General features: G+C 49.3%; 1 protein-coding gene across 2 annotated transcripts in view; it reads left to right on the top strand.

The window, feature by feature from the left end:
* The first annotated feature begins 365 nt into the window (after positions 1-365).
* GRID1 (glutamate ionotropic receptor delta type subunit 1) overlaps positions 366-17,856 on the top strand; it is a 955,154-nt gene continuing 937,663 nt past the window's right edge. Inside the window, exons 1-2 of one of the 2 annotated variants that reach the window (XM_060190942.1) lie at positions 366-777; positions 2,859-3,014. In XM_060190942.1, the coding sequence (XP_060046925.1) occupies positions 699-777; positions 2,859-3,014 (235 nt within the window). In that variant the 5' untranslated portion in view covers positions 366-698. The remainder of the gene's footprint in view (positions 778-2,858; positions 3,015-17,856) is intronic. The other variant, XM_007530211.3, reaches the window with a different exon arrangement.

Genomic DNA, 17,856 nt, shown 5'->3' with positions numbered 1-17,856 from the left:
CCTCGTTCCCTTTCTCGACGAAGGGGGCACGAGGCCCCGGGCCACGCAGCCCCGGAGTCCGCAGCCCAGCCACCCCCTCCGCGGCGAGGGACTCCGGGGGGGACCCCCGGCTGGGAGCACCCGGTGCCCGGAGCCCCTCTGAGTCGCGGGCGAGCTAGCTGCGCGCGGGCTGAGGCTCCGCAGTCACGTGGTGGGAGAGGGCGGAGGGGAGGGAGGCGGCGGCGCGGGGAGGGGAGCGCAGCCCAGGGCCAGGGGGAGGGGAGGGGGCGTCCTCCGCAGTTCGCTCCTCGCCGGGGCTCAGACACGCTGCGAGCCCGGAGCCGCCGCGCCGGCCCGGCCGCCACCGCCACCGCCGCCACCGCCACCGCCGCCGCCACCGCCGCCACCGCCACCGCCACCGCCGCCTCCGAAGCCGCCCCCGCCACGCCGCGCCGCGCCGGCCTGGGCTCCGGTTCCCAGCACCACCGCAGCCGCGGGAGCCGCGGGAGCCGGAGCGGGTGCCCGAGAGCGCGGGGCCGGGCTGGGCTGGGCTGGGGCGGGCGCAGGGCGCAGGGGCGGGCGCGCGGGGGAAGACGCTTGGGCGGGCTCGGCTCTCCCGGGGAGCGGCCCGGGACTGCACCCGTACCGGCGCCTCCCCGCTCTGCGCTGCCCTCGGCCTCGCCCCGGGCCCGGGCGGATGATCTGCGCGCCCGGGGGACATGGAAGCGCTGACGCTGTGGCTTCTTCCCTGGATATGCCAGTGCATGTCGGTGCGGGCCGACTCCATCATCCACATCGGTGAGCGCGGCGAGCAGCCCGGCCGAGGCTGGGCGGGGGCCCCCGGCAGCTTGGGGGTGGGGTGCGCGGCGTCCAAACTTGGCGGCTCCCCGGGCCGAGGGGGCTCGGCGGGTGGTGCTCTCCCGAAGGGCCGCGCCGCGCCTCCCCGTGGAGCTGCTGTGCACGGGCCGCGCCGCGCTGGCTCGGGCTCCTCGCGGTTCCCCGGGGCTCCGGTCGCCGCGCGGGGCCCCGCGGCCTCTCCGACTCTTGGGGCCACGGCCGGGGAGAGCCAGGAGCTGGACGCGCGGCCAGACCTCCGCCTGCGGTGCGGCCGTCGGCTGCCTCGGATCCGCTATTCCGCGCAGCTTGGAGCAGCGGGGACAGAGGACGGGCTTCGCCCCGGGCTTAGCCAAGTTAGCTGGATAGGATCAAAGAGGCCCGGCTGGCACCTTGTGTGACTGTGGGTGGGTGTTGTCAGTGTGTGTCGCTGTGTGTGCGTCTTGGTGTCACTGCGAGAGGGCGTTGGGGTGTGTGGGGCCACCTGAACCTGTGTTGGTGCCTGTACGCCTGTCAACCTGTTATATTGGACACAGTGTCAGCTTGTTCGTGTGTGTGTGTGTGTGTGTGTGTGTGTGTGTGTGTATTGCAGCCCAATCCTGGACAGTCTTAGAGTTTCTCGTGGGCCAAGTCTTGGGGGCCGGTAGAGGGTCCGGGTGGTGGAAGCCATGTGAAGAAGCGTGGGCAGGGATGGGGGTGAGTGTGTGTGCGCACACGCGCTGAGCGGGAAGAGATGGAGGAAAGGAGAAGACAGAGAGTGGAGGAGAAGGAGGGGGAGTGAGGAGGGTGTGTGGGGAGGAGTTGGTAGCTGCATTGGAGGATTCCCTGGAAGTTGGATCGGGTTGGGGGGCTGTCCTCGGTTGCTGAGATGGAGAAAGGGAGCCTCTCTGCAGTCTCCCTTCCGGAAGTTGGGAAAGACCAGCGAGCACAGAGAAACTGGAGGTGGGGGGGGGGAGGTGTGAGAAAGCGAGGGGTGATGGGACGGGAGAGGTGGGAGGAGAGGGCTTGGGAAAGAAGGTGAGATGCTAAACCTAGGCTTGGTATACTGCACTGCACCCCTCCAATCCTTACCCCCCCCCCCAACCTGCTTCTCGTTGGGGTGGGAGCTTGGTTTCATGGTCAGCGTTGCGGCTCTGAGTGCAACGTGGAACCAGGGCCTCCCTCCTCCCACCCAGCTTCCAGACTGGGGGAATCGGAGGGCCCAGCCTTAGGACAATGGGGATTCCCAGATATTGGCAAGTGGGGAAGATTCTGTAGTTGCCCAGGCTGCAGGGCACATATCCTTTACAGTCTATGAGGCAGAACTGAGAGTGGAAAGGGCCAGTGAAAGGCTGCCCTGGAGGAGCTGCCACCTAGTTCTAGAAGGTCCTTGCAAGAAAGGTTCTTTCTGAGTTTCTCTGACCTGCTGGGCCAGAAGGCAGAGGTCTGGAGCACAGGCTCACCCACTTCCCCCCACTGGTACAGGGAAGGATGGGGATCTGGAAGCTGGGTAGCCTGTTTGGGGCTGAACCCTTAGTCGAAAACACTTGTCTAAATAAGTGCTCAGCTTCAGAAAACAACCACAGTCCGGCTCTGTCTGCTTCACGCAAAGGGGGATAGGCAGTGCAGAAGGAAGTCATTTCATTTTGGGATTGGGGTGAGGGACACTGCCCTCCTGGGCAACTTTTTGCCTCTCAGATGGGATTTACAGGACAGTGGCCCAACATTTGGTAGTTTCCTGAGGCCACTCCAGTTTTGTCCTCCCTGTCTGTTGTGTGGGCCCTGACCCAAATCCCAGGTGGCTTGGTTGTGAGACACGTGTATGACCTGGTGGCAGCATGTGCAATGTGCATGTGTAACTCATATTAGCAGTGTGCACGTGTGTGCTGTGTGTGTGTCATATTTCTGTGCGGATTGATTGTCAAATTGAAAGCACAATCCAGATCTGCCAGCATCTGACAACAAGCATACAGGCCAGAACCCTCACCCTTGGGTCTGGATGGGGTGAGGTGCAGAGGGAGTGGGTCTCTTAGGTGTTCTTGACCCAGGCACCACTTCTCCCTTAGGTGCCATCTTCGAGGAGAACGCAGCCAAGGACGACAGGGTGTTCCAGCTGGCCGTATCGGACCTGAGCCTCAACGATGACATCTTGCAGAGCGAGAAGATCACCTACTCCATCAAGGTCATCGAGGCCAATAACCCGTTCCAGGCGGTGCAGGAAGGTGAGTGACCACGGCAGCCCGGGGCTAGTTGACTGGGTTCGCTGTGGGCCGGTGGGCGCAGAAGTCGAGACCCTCTGGCTGGCCACGGGCTGGGCCTCGCAGAGCCCCCGGTGCGCCCCAGCATTCATGGTGCGCTCACCCAAGCAGCAGTGCGGGTAGTGCTGGACACGTTAGTGCACTTGGCGAGATGGGCTCTTGGGGCGGGGCGGCTCCTTTCAAGTCTGGTGTGCGCCCTGTGTTCTCATAGCGCCATCTGTGCGGGTGTGTGCGGGAATGCGTGGTTTGGTCTGCAGCACTGCTTTTGTTTCTACAGCATTTGTGAGTGGGCGTGTCTCCGTGCGGGTTACCTGTGCCGGTGTCCCTTCTCTGACCTCCTTGGGTCAGTGTCTTCCTCCCTGAGAACTGAGGAGCCCGGCGCTGGAGCCCTGGATGTCTCCTCTCCGGGGCACAATTAGGGACACGCGGCATTTTGCCCCCCCCCCCCCCCCCCCGCGACTTCCCAGTGCTGTGGCTTGGAGATTCTCTGCAGTTCTCCTCCCGTTCAGAGGAGCCGGTTTCTCCATCACTGTCCCCGCCGCAGGCTCAGACGCCGCTGCCTGGGCCGGAGGTGGGCGCTGTTTGACCAGGAAAGGAGCGGGAGTTGGGCCAGCGGGCTGCAGGGGAAATCCTTGCCTGCCCCTGGGCGGTCGTGGTCCGCAGCCTCAGCCTGTGGTAGGACCTGAGTTATGGAACAAGCGTGGCCGAGGTGGGGGAGGGCTTCTGTATCCCTCCCCTCTCCTGTCCCTCCTTCTGGCTCAGGCTCAACTCAGGAGCCCTGGTTGCTCCCAACATCACTGCTTTCAGGTCAGGGCCCAAGTTTCCCTCTGACTCTGACACCTGCCGGTCCTTTCCTGTATCTTTCGCCCCACGTCCATGATTTGATTCCCAGGCTCTTGGTCTAGTGTCAAGGACAGAGGGAGTAGAGCTGGTGGCTTGGGACTCACTGACAGGACACTGATTAAGGGAGGAGATGGGCTGCCCAAGCTGGTTAGGCTAGCCTTACCTCCCCAGCCTGCTGGGGCCAGAGTCCTTTTGTCTATGTGGGAACTGGTGCTGGAGAGAGGTCTTTTGGAAATCTATTCTTGGGTGCAGCAGAGGATGGAGAAGGTGCAGCTCTGGTGCCTGAAGGTCCAAGGATGCCTTGCGATGGTTGTACACATCTAGAATCTTGACTTGATTACATATATATTTTCCCTTTTGTTGTCCTTATTTTTTATTGTTGTTGTAGTTATTATTGTTGTTATTGATGTCGTCATTCTTAGATGGGACAGAGAGAAATGGAGAGAGGAGGGAGAGAAAGACACCTGCAGACCTGCTTCGCCACCTGTGAAGCAACTCCCCTGCAGGTGGGGAGTCAGGGGCTTGAACCAGCATCCTTAAGCCTGCCCTTGTGCTTTGTGCCACGTGGGCTTAATCCGCTGCACTATTCCCTTGACTTGATTCTGATGGTGGTGGTGAGTGAGGTGAGGCTGCCTTTACCATTCAAGTGGACTGCTGCTCCCAGTCTTGGCAAATGTCCCTTTTCTGATGGCCAGTGAGGCTCAGGGTGCAGGTTCTGGTCAGGTCCCATCAGCAGCTGCTGCCATTGCACACCTGCCCCTGGAATTCTTTCCTGTGTGTCTTTATCACAGCTCTCCAGAAGTGTTTGAGGTGGACTTGAGCCATGGGAAGATGGACCCTCCTTTGTAACAAGTCACTCTAACTGGGGTGGGACCTGAGGTGACACAGTGCTTTTAATTACATCATGCAACTTTCACAGTGACTCTTGCTCCCTTGATGCTGTCCCCACATTTATCTTTTGTGCTCAGGAGCTGAGGACAGTCTGGAAGCACATATTTACTATACCCAGGAGCTTCCAGTGTGTTGGGGACCTGCGTACTCCACATGGTACCTGGCATTTGCAGTATCTCTATTGATGTACCTTGCTTCCACTAACTCACTTCTGCAGTGTTGAGTATTCTTGACCATTTTATTTTTATCCCTGAATGACCAATGACCCCCCTCCCCCCCAGTCATAGATCCCCAGGGACTGGAAATAATGCTGCTGCACAGAATTACATTCCGGGAGGTGACACACATGGCTGAACAGAGCATCTTGGGCCCTGTGGAACCTGGAGTGTGGGGTCTGAAGAGATCATCTCTATTATAAAGAGCAGGTGTTACACAGTTTAGTTAATTTTGTTGGCCATTTGGGAATGAAAATTCTAGCATAGTAGGTGTGATGATTTTTAGGAATAAGTTCTAAATCTAGAATTTGATGTAAATCTGATTTTTTACTAAGGGTTTTTCTTACTTATTTTTGTGGGTGGGGGGGAGAGAAAGTGTGTGTGTGTACACGCGCATGTTTATATGAGTGGTGCATGCAAGCACTGTTAAGTTCTTGCATATGGTGGTGTTGGATTTGAACTTTTGACATCTGGGGCGTCAGGAATGAAAGCCAGGTGCACTGTCTTTGCGTTATCTCTTTTTCTGCCAAAATAAAAAATTTCAGCTGCTATAAGCTAATCAGACAATTTAAATAACGTACTGTAAGCCAAACAAGATGTAGCTGTGGGTTATTTAACCTTAACCCCAATGCAACAGGCACAGGGCTCAGCCTGGGGGCTTTTTTTCTCTGAGAGATGCTTTTCTGAATCTGGGTTTCTCTATTTTTTTTTTAAGATTTATTTATTTATTAATGAGAAAGATAGGAGAGAGAGAAAGAACCAGACATCAGTCTTGTACATGTGCTGCTGGGGATTAAACTTGGGACACCATGCTTGAGAATCCAGTGCTTTATCCACTGCACCATCTCCTCGACCACAGATTTCTCTGTTTGTTTAATTGAAAAATTGTCTAAGGTTATAAAGTTGGTAGGCTGACAGTTGAAAGGTATAAAAATGAAAGAGAGAGAGAGAGAGAGAGTGTGTGTGTGTGTGCGCGCATGCATCTCTGCATCTAAAACTTTGGAGTTAGATTCTAATTATCCAAGAGTTAGATTTCAGTTGTTTGGGTCAAAGAATACTGACCAGGTGTTGTCAGACTGCCCTGCCCCCAGAGAATGTGCATTGGTTAAAGCTGGCTTGTACTTTCAATTTATGAGCTATGTTATCAATGACCTCAGATGTCCATCAGGGATGTGGGGCATTCACCTTTTTGAGGGTCTGCAGGAGTGCAAAACAGTGCTCAGAAAGTTCTCCTGGGTCTGATGCTTAATTTTGACAGGTGCTCAACTCACCAGATATGCGTATTGGGGTGTTTTACACCTCTTGACTTGAGTCTGTTCAAAGGATACCTTATTTCTCTCTTGGAACTTGGTGTCATTATAGCAGGACATTGGTGGTGGTCAGGGTAGGAGTGAGAGGTGACCATGGATGAAGGGGAAAGTTAGGTCTCTATATTGGGCTAGAAAAGATCCTCATGACCATCACCCTAATGGATTTGGATGGAGCTGATCCTATTCCCTCATTTTGGCCTGAGATGCTGCACAGTGCAGGCATTAGAACTTGGTTCTTGAAGCCTAAGAAACCAGTTTACAATCCTGCTTGTCTCATGTGCACTGTGATAGCAGGGAAGTCCTGGCCCTGCTTAGAACTTCTGCTTCCATGTCTATTGAAAGGGAATAATCATAGGATCTGCCTCATGGGATTATAGTGAGGATTAACGTATAAATTGAGGAGACATGTATAAATTGTTTGCAGAAGGCCTGCAGTAGGTGTTCTGGCAACATGAATTCTCTATTCCTTAACCCAACTGTGAATCCATCTCAGCTTTTCTTGAGGCTGTTGATATTTCAGCTGCCTCACTTTTCAAGCTATTGAATTTCTTGAGAATGCACCCTAACTGACCTTTTTCATTTTCAATGTTTTACTTATTTTTCCCTGACTATGAAAGAAATGCGTTGCCACAATGAGCGTGTATTAACTTAAAAGTGTAAACAAGAAAAAGGGCAATGCATGCTCATTAGACATAATGTGGAAGTTACAAGAAAGAATTAAAGAATAGAAAAATTATATTCTGAATTCTGTTTGTATTTCCTTTATTATTTATTTATTTATTTATCTTTATTGCCATCCCTGGGGCTTGGTGCCTGCACAACGAATCCACCAGATCCTTGCATATGGTAGTGTGTGTGTGCTTAACCGGATGTGCTACTGCCTGGCCCTCTGCTAGTATTTCCTTTTAGTCTTTTTTTTTTTCCTCACTGTATTTCAGATGTGCTGAGAGGTCCCATTCTGTCCAGGTGGATACTCTTGTTTTTTTCACTTACTGTATCTGAAACCATTGTGAGTGAATATCAGTATACATTACTTTGAGTGGCTGTACATATTTTTCAGTATGCAAAACAACTTAATAATGGAATAATTTATGTTGAGATATACTTAAGCATTCCTGAAGAAAACAAACCATTGTAAATTGTTGGTCTTCAGATTTATACCCGCAATTTCTTTAGGCATATTTTGTACATTTCTTCTAATTATCTTTAAAGATAGTTGGTCAATCTATGTGAAAGGATGGACCACTTTTAGTAAAGTATGCACTTAACAAAGAATTTAAGTTAGCAAATAATAACACCAGGAAGATACTTCAGTTTTTAAACTGTTCTATTACATTTTTTTATTAGCAAAATTCATATTAAAATAAGTGTAGAAATTTGTCATCTAGATATTAGAAGAGATACTAGTTTTTTAAGTAAAAAAATCCAGATTGTTTTAAAATGCCTGCTCAAGGAGAAGATTAGGTAAATGCAAAAATGCATGAAAGAACTGGCTGAACACGTGCCTTCTCTGTTCACAGTATTACCTTTTATTGTAAGTAAAAGGCTCGAGTTATTGGTTGTGCTGTAGATATATCTGTCACAGAGTGGAAAGATAATAATTTAGGGAAGAGGAAGAAAAAAGGAATGTATGTGAGGCAATATTCCTTTTAGTTACAATAAGCACAAAAGTGTTTTTGGAAGACAAGGTAAAAATTACCCAAGAATAGTTTGGTGTTCACAGTATAAAATGATACAATGAAAGAAGATGAAAATAGAGTGCATTGAGCCCTTTGATGCCCATTTGATAGGCTTGTTCATTTTCTGTTGGCCATTTTTAAAAAAAATAATTTTATTTATTTATTGGATACAGATAGAAATTGAGAGGGAAAGGGAAGATAGGGAGAGAGAGAGAGGGAAAGAGAGAGAGAGAGAGAGAGAGAGAGAGAGAGAGAGAGAGAGAGTCCTGCAGCCCTGTTTCACCACTCTGTGAAGCTTTCCACCAGTGGGGACCAGAGGAGGCTTGAACCTGGTTCCCTGTGCACTGTAACATGTGTACTGCTTAACCAGGTGTGACACACCTGACCCCTGTTGGCCACTTTTAAGCGACCACCCTGCTGCACATGGGCTAAGCTAGTATCAGTCTGCTAGATGGTTTTACTTAAGTGTTGATGCCTCTGGCATCTTTCTTGGCTTCTATTCCTAATTATAGGTCTCACTCTCTCTGGGAGTTCCCGAGTGTGATGGTAGCATTCACCCTGAAGATTCCTGTAGGCCCACTGCCATCATCTCTGCTCACTCACTGCCTTATGTTTTTCTCTTGGTGCTGAAACAAGACTTCATTACACATCTAGTGGGTTAAAGACAAAATCTCTAGTGGGCCAGGTGGTGGTGCATATGGTTGAATGCATATGCTGCAATGTGTAAAGATCCAGGTTCAAGCCCCAAGTCCCTGGACCTGTAGGGGGAATGCTTTACGAGTGGTGAAGCAGTGCTGCAGGTGTCTCTCTGTCTCTTTCATTTATCTTTCTCTCTACCTTCAATTTCCCTCTGTTGCTATGTGATAAATAATATATACAATATTTTAAAAATCTCTTACCTTCAAGTTCTGTCGGTCAGAACCCTGACAGAGGTTCCAGTAGGTTAAGACCAGGTGTTAGCAGTACTGAGTCCTTCTACAGGCTGTAGGAGGGAATCCATTTCCTTGTCTTTTCTAGCTGTCAGATGTGTCAGTTTTCTTCATCTCTTGGTCCCTTCCTCCCTTTTCCACAGCTAGCAGTTGTAGGTGTGGCTCTCTCAACACGGCTTACTCTGACCTTGCTTCTGTCCTCTCATTTCCTTCTGGTCTTTGACTCTTCTGCTAGCTTCTTCCCTGGACTCTTGAGATTCCACTGGGCCCACCTGGATAATCCAGGCTAATCCCTCTATCTTTAGGTTAGTTGATTAGCAACCTTTATTCCATCTGCAGCCTTAATACTTTGTCACAGCGCCCAATACATTTACAGCTCTGGGGATTAGGACGTCTGTGTGGGTGGTTACTCTGCTTCCACATTGGCACACTTGCCATGCTTGCGGCCTTGATGTTGCCCTTGTTGTGGTTGTTATTATTGTTATAGCTGTTGTTGTTGGACAGGACAGAGAGAAATGGAGAGAAATTGAGGGAAAGGATGGGAAGAGTAAGAAGAGGAGAAGAGTAAGACAGACACCTGCAGACCTGCCTCACCACTTGTTAAGTGACCACCCCTCTGCAGATGGGGAGCTGGGGGCTCAAACCAAGATCTTTAAGCCGGTCTTTGTGCTTTGCGCCATGTGCACTTAACCCGCTGCACTACCACCTAGCCCCCCAGCCTCCCAAGCCCCAGGCAGGGTTTTCTTTCAGAAAAAAATCTCTACTTTTTTTTTACCCCCCCCAAAAAAAGGGGGTGCTCTACTTCATGTCTCCCCTATTGTGTACCAGGCACCCAGGCTGGCACCCTTGCAGAAGTAGTCTACAGGTGCTACACAGAGCTGTTCTTTCTGGCTTTTGAGCTACTGCCAGTGATGCTCCTTCAGAGACTTGAACCTAGGTACCTCCACATGGTAATGTGTGTGCTATATTGGGTGTACCACCGATTGGCTCCCAGTGACCTCCTTTTATTCAGGCAGGTTTTTCTTTTTTCTTTTTGCTTCCAGGATTATTGCTGGGGCTCGGTGCCAGCACTACGAATCCACTGCTCTTGGAGGCTATTTTTCCCATTTTGTTGCCCTTATTGTTGCCCTTGTTTTGGTTGTTATTGTTGTTTAGCTGTTGTTGTTGGACAGGACAGAGATAAATTGAGAGAGAGGAGGGGAAGACAGAGAGGAGGAGAGAAAGACACCTACAGACCTGCTTCACCGCTTGTGATTTGGAGGGCTGACTTAAAGATAGATAGTTAGGTATCCTTATGCTAGGTGCCTGAGTGGGAGGCTCAGTGAGACCCTTAGCCACATGCTTATTGCCTTTAGCTGTGGCTTTTCCCATTCTTGCTGATGTGTTTACATTAAGTTTTTTTTTTCTCTCTAGGGTTATTGCTGGGGCTTGGTGCTGGCACTATGAACCCACTGCTCCTGGTGGTCATTTTTTCCATTTATTTCTTTTTCTTTTTAAAAATTTCTTTATTGGGGGATTAATGGTTTACAGCTGCCAGTAAAACAAATAGTTTGTACATGCATAACATTTCCCAGTTTTCCACATAGCAATCCACCCCTCACACTAGGCCCTCTTCTGCCATCAGGTTCCAGAACCTGAACCCTCCCCCCACCTCAGAGTCTTTTACTCCATTTTTTAAAAATTGGATAGGACAGAGAGAAATTGAGAGTGGAGGAGATCATAGGAAGGGGGAGAGAAAGACACATGATGACCTACTTCACAGCTTATGAAGTGACCCCCCTGCAGCTGGGGATCTGGGGGCTTGAACCAGGAGGATCTTAGCACAGGCCCTTGCACTTCGTACTATGTGTACTTAACCCGGTGCACCACTGCCCAGGCCCCTTAACTTTCATTTTTCTCCTCCTTGATCCTACTCCCTGCTCTTCCTCTTCTTCCTTCTTTTTTTTCCACCAGGGTTATCACTGGGCCTATACAATGAATGGCTCCAGGTGGCCATTCCCCAACCCCCTTCCTCTTCATCTTTTCTGATAGAAACAGTGATAAATAGGGGGAGAGAGAGAAAGATAGAGAGATACCTATAGCACTGCTTCACTGCTAGTGAAGTTTCCCCACTCTGCAGGTGGAGACGGGAGGCTTGAATGTGGGTCCTTGTACATGTTAATATGTGCAACAACCTGTTGGTGTCATTCCTTCAGGTTTCTTTAGGTAGATAGTGAAGGCCATACTGTGGCACTCAGACACACATCTTGTTAGGACAGACAGGTCATATTCTGAGTTCTTTTTTTTCCCCCTTCTTTTTTTCTTCAATCAATTTTGATTAAATTCTTAGAGATACCAAGCCAAAATTCCTCATTCATGTCCCCTCTAGCAGCTGTCTTTCCTTTTTACTTGGTCTTTCCAATAGCCAGAAAATGCTGTCACCTCAAAACTTATACATTCAGACTATACTGCTTGTATCCAGATAATTTCTAACTCAGCCTGACCCCTGAATATGAAGTGTCTATCTCCTTAACCCTTTTTCTTTCTTTATTCGGGGGATTAGTGGTTTATAGTTGACAGTAAGATACAGTAGCTTGTACATGTATAACATTTCTCAGTTCTCCAAGTAACAGTCTAAGCCCCCCCCTCCCCCGGCCAGGTCTTCCTCTGCCATCATGTTCCAGAAACCTTTGGTTTTATTTTGTGATTAATTTAATTTTTTTTTTTTTGTATTGCCACTAGGATTATCACTGGGGCTTGGCACCTGCACAATGAATCCACCATTCCTGGAAGCCATTTTATTTTCTTTTTGATAGAGACAGAAATTGAGAGAGAAAGGGGAGCCAGAGAGAGAGAGAAAAAGAGAGAGAGAGAGAGAGAGAGAGAGAGAGACCTGCAGCACTGTTTTACTGCTCATGAAGCTCCCCTTCTGCACATGAGGGTTAGGAACTTGAACCCAAGTTCTTGTTTGTGGTAATATATGTGCCCTATAGGGTGTGCCACCACTCAGCTCTTCTGTGGTTTCTTTTGCATCAGTAAGGAGAGACTAAGTTATGTTATAGTAACAACATTTCAACCTCAGTGGCTTAACACAATTTTCCTTCTGCTCATGTCACCTTGGCTACCACTGGCCAGCTTGGAGCTTGACTCATGTTGGTCACTCAGCTTGAATGTTTCCAGTTGATGTGCCAGAGGGAAGAGCATCCTAGGGGGACGCAGAACATGAGGGGACTTGGATGTGATACACCTCCCTTCTGCTTACTACTCTTTGGCCAAACTAATCATGTGGTCTTAATCTTTTGCCTGAGAGTTCAGTGCTTTATCCTTTGTGCCACCTCCCAGACCCCTGGACAAAATGTTTCTTGAATAATGAGGTAAATAGTGGCTTCCAGGCCTAGTCTTTGATCACTGGCACTGGTGAACCCCTGCAGCTGGACCTTAGAATGTCTGCGCTTCCTACAGCCTCAGTAGAGGTCGTCACGGCCGTTGTGTTCTGTTACTCAGGGTCCCTGCCTTTGGCCTGTAGGTGCTTCCAACTCCAGGTCAGGGTGGAAGCTAGATGGGTACCATCTCCACGTCATTTCGTTGGAGCTCTGGATGCAGTCCCTCCAGGTTCCAGCCCTACTGTGGCCTGCATCTTTCTAAACTTGATTTTGGCCTGGTCTGCCAGACAGACTCCTTGTATTTCCTTGCTATGCAGCTCCATGCTAAGGTGGGGCTTTGGCTCTGCTGTTGGGTAGGAGACGGCACCTTTCCACTTACTTTTATGTGAGCATCAAGAGGCCCAGAATTTTGAGACTTGAACTTGTGGCTGGCGGGGCTCCCTATAGTTCTCTCTGTGGTGTTCATCTCATGGTCAGGAACCAGGAAGCCTGCCTTCTTTCTCCATCATCTGAGCTCAGTGAGCCACAGTGACAAGGTGGCATCTGTAACCAGGAAGAGAATTCTCTCCAGGAATCAGATGAAGCAGCATTTTTGATCATGAATTTCCCAGCCTCCAGAACTATGAACAAGAAATGTCAGTTAAGGTACCTGTCTGAGCTGACCAAGTCAGCTATGGGAAAGTGCTAGCCTGGGGCCAGACATAGCCAGTCTCATACTTCCTGGGGGAGGTGGTAGGGCCCTACTTCTCCCAGGGCTTCTGTGCCCATATGTGTCAGATGAGATCCGATGCACCTCAGAGGATCGCTGGTTCTCATCTGACCTGCCTTCATGCTGAGCTGAGGCTGTCTCCTGCTTGCAGCCCTTTGAGTACTTAAGAACAGTCATTGTTTCTCTCAAAAGATTTTCCAGGCAGCACTTCCTGGAGCTTGGTTATTTTTCACCTGGTTCTCTCAGATACATCCATTTTATCACTGCCTTTATCAATGCACAGTGTCCTTGATGTGCCTTAGCTTGGGGGCCCTTGCTAACTTCAGCTCTGCTACCTATGAAATGGGGATCTTGGCACCTCTTTTTTTTGTGGTTATTTTGTGGTTTAATTTTTTAAAATTTATTTAAGAAAGGTGACATTAACAAAATCATAGGATAGGAGGGGTACAATTCCACATAATTCCCGCCACCCAATCTCCATATCCCATAGCCATCCCCAATAGCTTTCCCATTCTCTGTCCCTCTGGGAGCATGGACCCAGGGTCATTGTGGGTTGCAGAAGGTGGAAGGTCTGGCTTCTGTAATTGCTTCCCTGCTGAATGTGGGTGTTGACTGGTCAATCTATACTCCCAGTCTGCCTCTCTCTTTCCCTAGTAGGGTGGTTCTCTGGGTAAGCGGAGCTCCAGGACACATTGGTGGAGTCTTCAGTCCAGGGAAGCCTGGCCAGCATCCTGATGGCATCTGGAACCTGGTGGCTGAAAAGAGTGTTAACATACAAAACCAAACAAATTGTTGAAGAATCATGGACCCAAAGGTTGGAATAGTTCATCTCCATTAGTCCAACCTTTGAGTCCATGATTCTTCAACAATTTGTTTGGCACCTCTCTTAACAGGTTACCTTATCAACCAGATGAGGTAATTACTGTAGAGAACTTGGTGTTTGCTACCCAGGAGGCACTGAGAAAACAGGAGCCACAGTTCCTGTTCCTTTATTTTTGTTTAAGCAATGGAGGACAATCAGTGCTTAAAAAATTTATTTATTTACTATTGGATAGAGACAGAAAGCAGTTGAGAGGGGAGAGGGAATAGAGAGAGGGAAGAGATAGAGAAATACCTGCAGCCCTTGCTTCACCACTTGTGGAGCTTTTCCCCTGCAGGTGGGGACCAGGGGCTTGAACCCAGGTCCCTGTGCACTGATGTGTATGCTTAACCATGTGTGCCACCTCCTGGCTCCACAATCAGTGCTTTTACTGGGTATTCTTCTGATGTCTGATGTTAACGTGGCTAGTGAATGCTGGCTCTAAGTATCACCACCACTGTGGCTTTGGGTGATCTGTTTTGGAAACCCCAGGGCTTTTGCTTATGTTTGTCTTGTTAGTTAAGTATGAGTTGACAACACTTTTTTTTTTTTCTTTTTTTGCTACCAGGCTTGGTGTCTATGTGACTCCACTATACCCAGTGGCCTTTCTTTCTTTCTCTCTCTCTCTTTCTTTCTTTATTTAACAATGTTTTTTAAAATACTTTATTTATTTATTGGCTAGAGACAGAAACTGAGGGGGAAGGGAGGATAGAGACACCGACAGACTTGCTTCACCACTTGTGAAGCTTCCCCATTGCAGGTAGGGACTGGGAGCTTGAACCTGGGTCTGTGCACATCATAATGTATGCGTCCAACTGAGTGTGCTACCACCCAACCTCCATTCTTTTTCTTTTTTGATGGAGGCAGAGTCAGAGTGGGAGAGACACCTGCAACACTGTTGTACTGCTCATAAAGCAGTAAAACCCAGGTCTTCGTTCATGGTAATGTGTGTACTCTACTGGGTGAGCCACCCCCTGCTCCCGTGACATCAAAACCTTTAAAGCCTTGTTTTCTCAGTGTTCTGTGACTTTCTATCATGCTTTCTAGATGGATGGCTTCTTTCTCAGCCTGGAGCCAGCTCATGGGGGTGGAGGGATACTGTATTGTCTCTACCGACATCAGAAATACTCAGAAGATTCGGCCTAAGCCTGATTACACTGCCCGACTCCCCAGATGCTCTGTGGCTGGACACAGGGTCAGTGACCCTTGGGACACACTGTCTCACCAGGTAGGTCTCTAGCCGGTTCTGCACCTGACTGGGTCATATACATGTACACTGATACTGAGTTCCAAAGAATCACAACTTGCTGGAGTTTGCATGATGTTTGGAGGCTTTTCGCTTTATCCTCTCTTTGTTGTACAAACCTTGGGGACAGACTCCTGGGCTGTACTTGGAGCAGGAATCTCACTAGGGGGAAGGAATGTGATGGACCTGGCAGTGTCTGCTCTACTACAGATTCCTGGTGGTGGCCTGCTAAAAAGCAGAGGTATTGTTTTGAAACTTTGTCCTCAGGCCTAAGTGCATGGGTCTCAGGACAATGAGACATGAAGGAGAGGTAGCCAACTTAGCTCTCCCCTTGTTCTTTGCCTGCCTCTCACTCTACACGAGACTTTCCTTTTATCTCTGGGCTTTGTCTGCTTCTCTTTACCTCCACTGCCATCTCCCCATTATTGACCTGGCGTCCCATGGTTTTGCTCATTTGGCTCTGCCCTCCCTCTAGGCCACTGTCCACACAGCAGCTCATATCTGAGAAATCAATCCAATCACCTTCCTCTCCTGCTGAAACCTATCCAAGGCTCATCGCTATGTTATGAATAAAATCTGGACTCCTCGTTGGAGCCTGCATGACCTCAAGAATTCTGACAAGGCCAGTTTTCTCTGCATCACTGCTGCCACTCTTCTTGGCCTCTGTATTTCAGCTAGCTTTCTTCCTGCCTCTCCAGCAGGCAAAGCCTGCTTCTGCCCCAGGGCCTTTGCACATGTGGTCCCTACCTTCTGGAAGACTTTCTGTGTGACAGGCTTGTTCTTAGTCTTTAGGTATGGTTTACATCTCACTTCATGGAAGACATTCCCTAGGGCTGCAAGTAGGACCTTCTAGTTTTTCTTTTCTTTTCTCTCTTTCTCCTTTTTTTTTTTTTTTTTTACCAGAGCACTGCTCAGCTCTGGCTTATGGTGGTATGAGGGATTGAACCTGGGACTATGGAGTCTCAGGCATGAGAGTCTGTTGAGACAGAGGGAATTGAGAGGGGAGGTGGAGATAGAGAGGTAGAGAGATAGAGACACCTGCAGTTCTACTTCACCACACCTGAAACTTCCCCCTGCATATGGGGACCAGGGTCTTGAACCTGTGTCCTTGTGCATTGTAATGTGTGTGCTTCACCAGGTGCACCACCGTGCCCCCCCTTCTAGTCCTTTTTAAATTTTTTTGGGGTGGTGCTGTGTGGTGGCTTACCTGATAGAGCTCAGGTGCTACCATGAGCAAGGACTCATCTGTAAGGGGAAACTTCACAAGAGGTGAAACGGGGATGTAGGTCCCTGACTATCTCCATCTTTCCCCCTCCATCCCCCTACCTTCTCAATTTCCCTCTGTCCTATCAAATAAAAAAAATTATGTACTTTAGACCAGAGATAATGTTCAATGGATAGGGTGCCTTCACTGCCATGGACATAACCCAGCTTCAAGCCTTAGCATCACATCAGAGGCACTGACGCAATAGACGAGCTCTGGTGCTATGATGCTCTTCCTGTTTGAGCAATTGGCACACAGCAGTGGAATATCACATGCTTGAGGGTCCTACTTCATGAAAACAAACAATGATTTTTAAAATTTGATGTGATTTAATTTAAAATTTTATTTTATTTGTATTATGTTTGCTTATTGGATAGAGACAGCCAGAAATTGAGAGGGGAGGGAAGATAGAAAGGGAGAAAGATACCTGCAGCTCTGCTTCACCACTTGCAGAGCTTTCACCCTGCAGATGAAGACCAGGTACTCAAACTCGGGTCATTGCGTATTATAACATGTGCACTCAACCAGGTGCAGCACTGCCCAACCCTGAAAGAGAGAGACACCTGCATCCCTGCTTCACCACTCATGAAGCTTTTTCCCTTGCAGGTGGGGTTCAGGGGCTTAAACCTGGGTCCTTGTGCTCCGTAGTGTATGCACTTAACCAGGTGCACCACTCCCTGGTTCTGCTTATTTTATGTGTGAGAGATAGAGAGACAGAAAGAGATAGAGAAAGGGAGAGGGAGAGAGGGAGAGAGGGAGAGGGAGAGAGAGAGAGAAAACAGGACAGAGATCAGAACACTGCTCAGCTCTGGCATATGACGGTGTCAGGGATTAAGCCTGGGGATCTTTGGAGCCTCAGACATACTGGTTCAGTGCTGATGCACTATCTTCCTGGCTCCTTCTTTTCCTTCTTTGTATGCTCTCCACCTGAGATTATGTTATTAATACATTTGTGAGAAGCTTTAGGCCTAAGAACAAGGAAGTGCTTGTGTAGTTCACCACAAGTCCCCAGAGCCAAGCCTGGTACTTGCTATTGGCATTCAGTTTGGTGTTGGCATTCAGTGCAAGCCCCTGGCTTGATAACGGGATGGATGGGCTCTAAGTCCTCTCTCTCAGGTCCCTGAAAGCTAGTGGTCCAGCTGTTAGACTAAGGACCACTTGGGAGCCTTGGCATGTGAGACCTGGAGATTTTTCTGCATGTGCCCCAACCTTGTGCTGCTATCTGAGGTCCAGTTTTGTTGACCCAGCACCCCTGGTCACATTCTGCATTTGCAGACCTTTCTTCTGGCAAGAAAAGCTGGGCATCCATGGCGTTGCACCTCACCACCCTTGTAGCTGCTTCTGTGGGGCCATTCCAAAAGATAGCACAAGGGAGAATGGACAGTTTCCTGGCCTGCAGGGATGTTGTTGCCTCCATGAGTGTTTTCAAGAATTTGACATGGACCATCTGAGAACTCCATCCTCTTGCTTTCCACCAAGAGGACCTGCTGAGAGTCTGA

This window comes from Erinaceus europaeus, chromosome 1 (genome assembly GCF_950295315.1).
Source record: "Erinaceus europaeus chromosome 1, mEriEur2.1, whole genome shotgun sequence".
Classification (NCBI taxonomy): domain Eukaryota; kingdom Metazoa; phylum Chordata; class Mammalia; order Eulipotyphla; family Erinaceidae; genus Erinaceus; species Erinaceus europaeus.
Note: the sequence above shows the minus strand (reverse complement) of the source record. Positions and strands in the feature narration are given on the sequence as shown.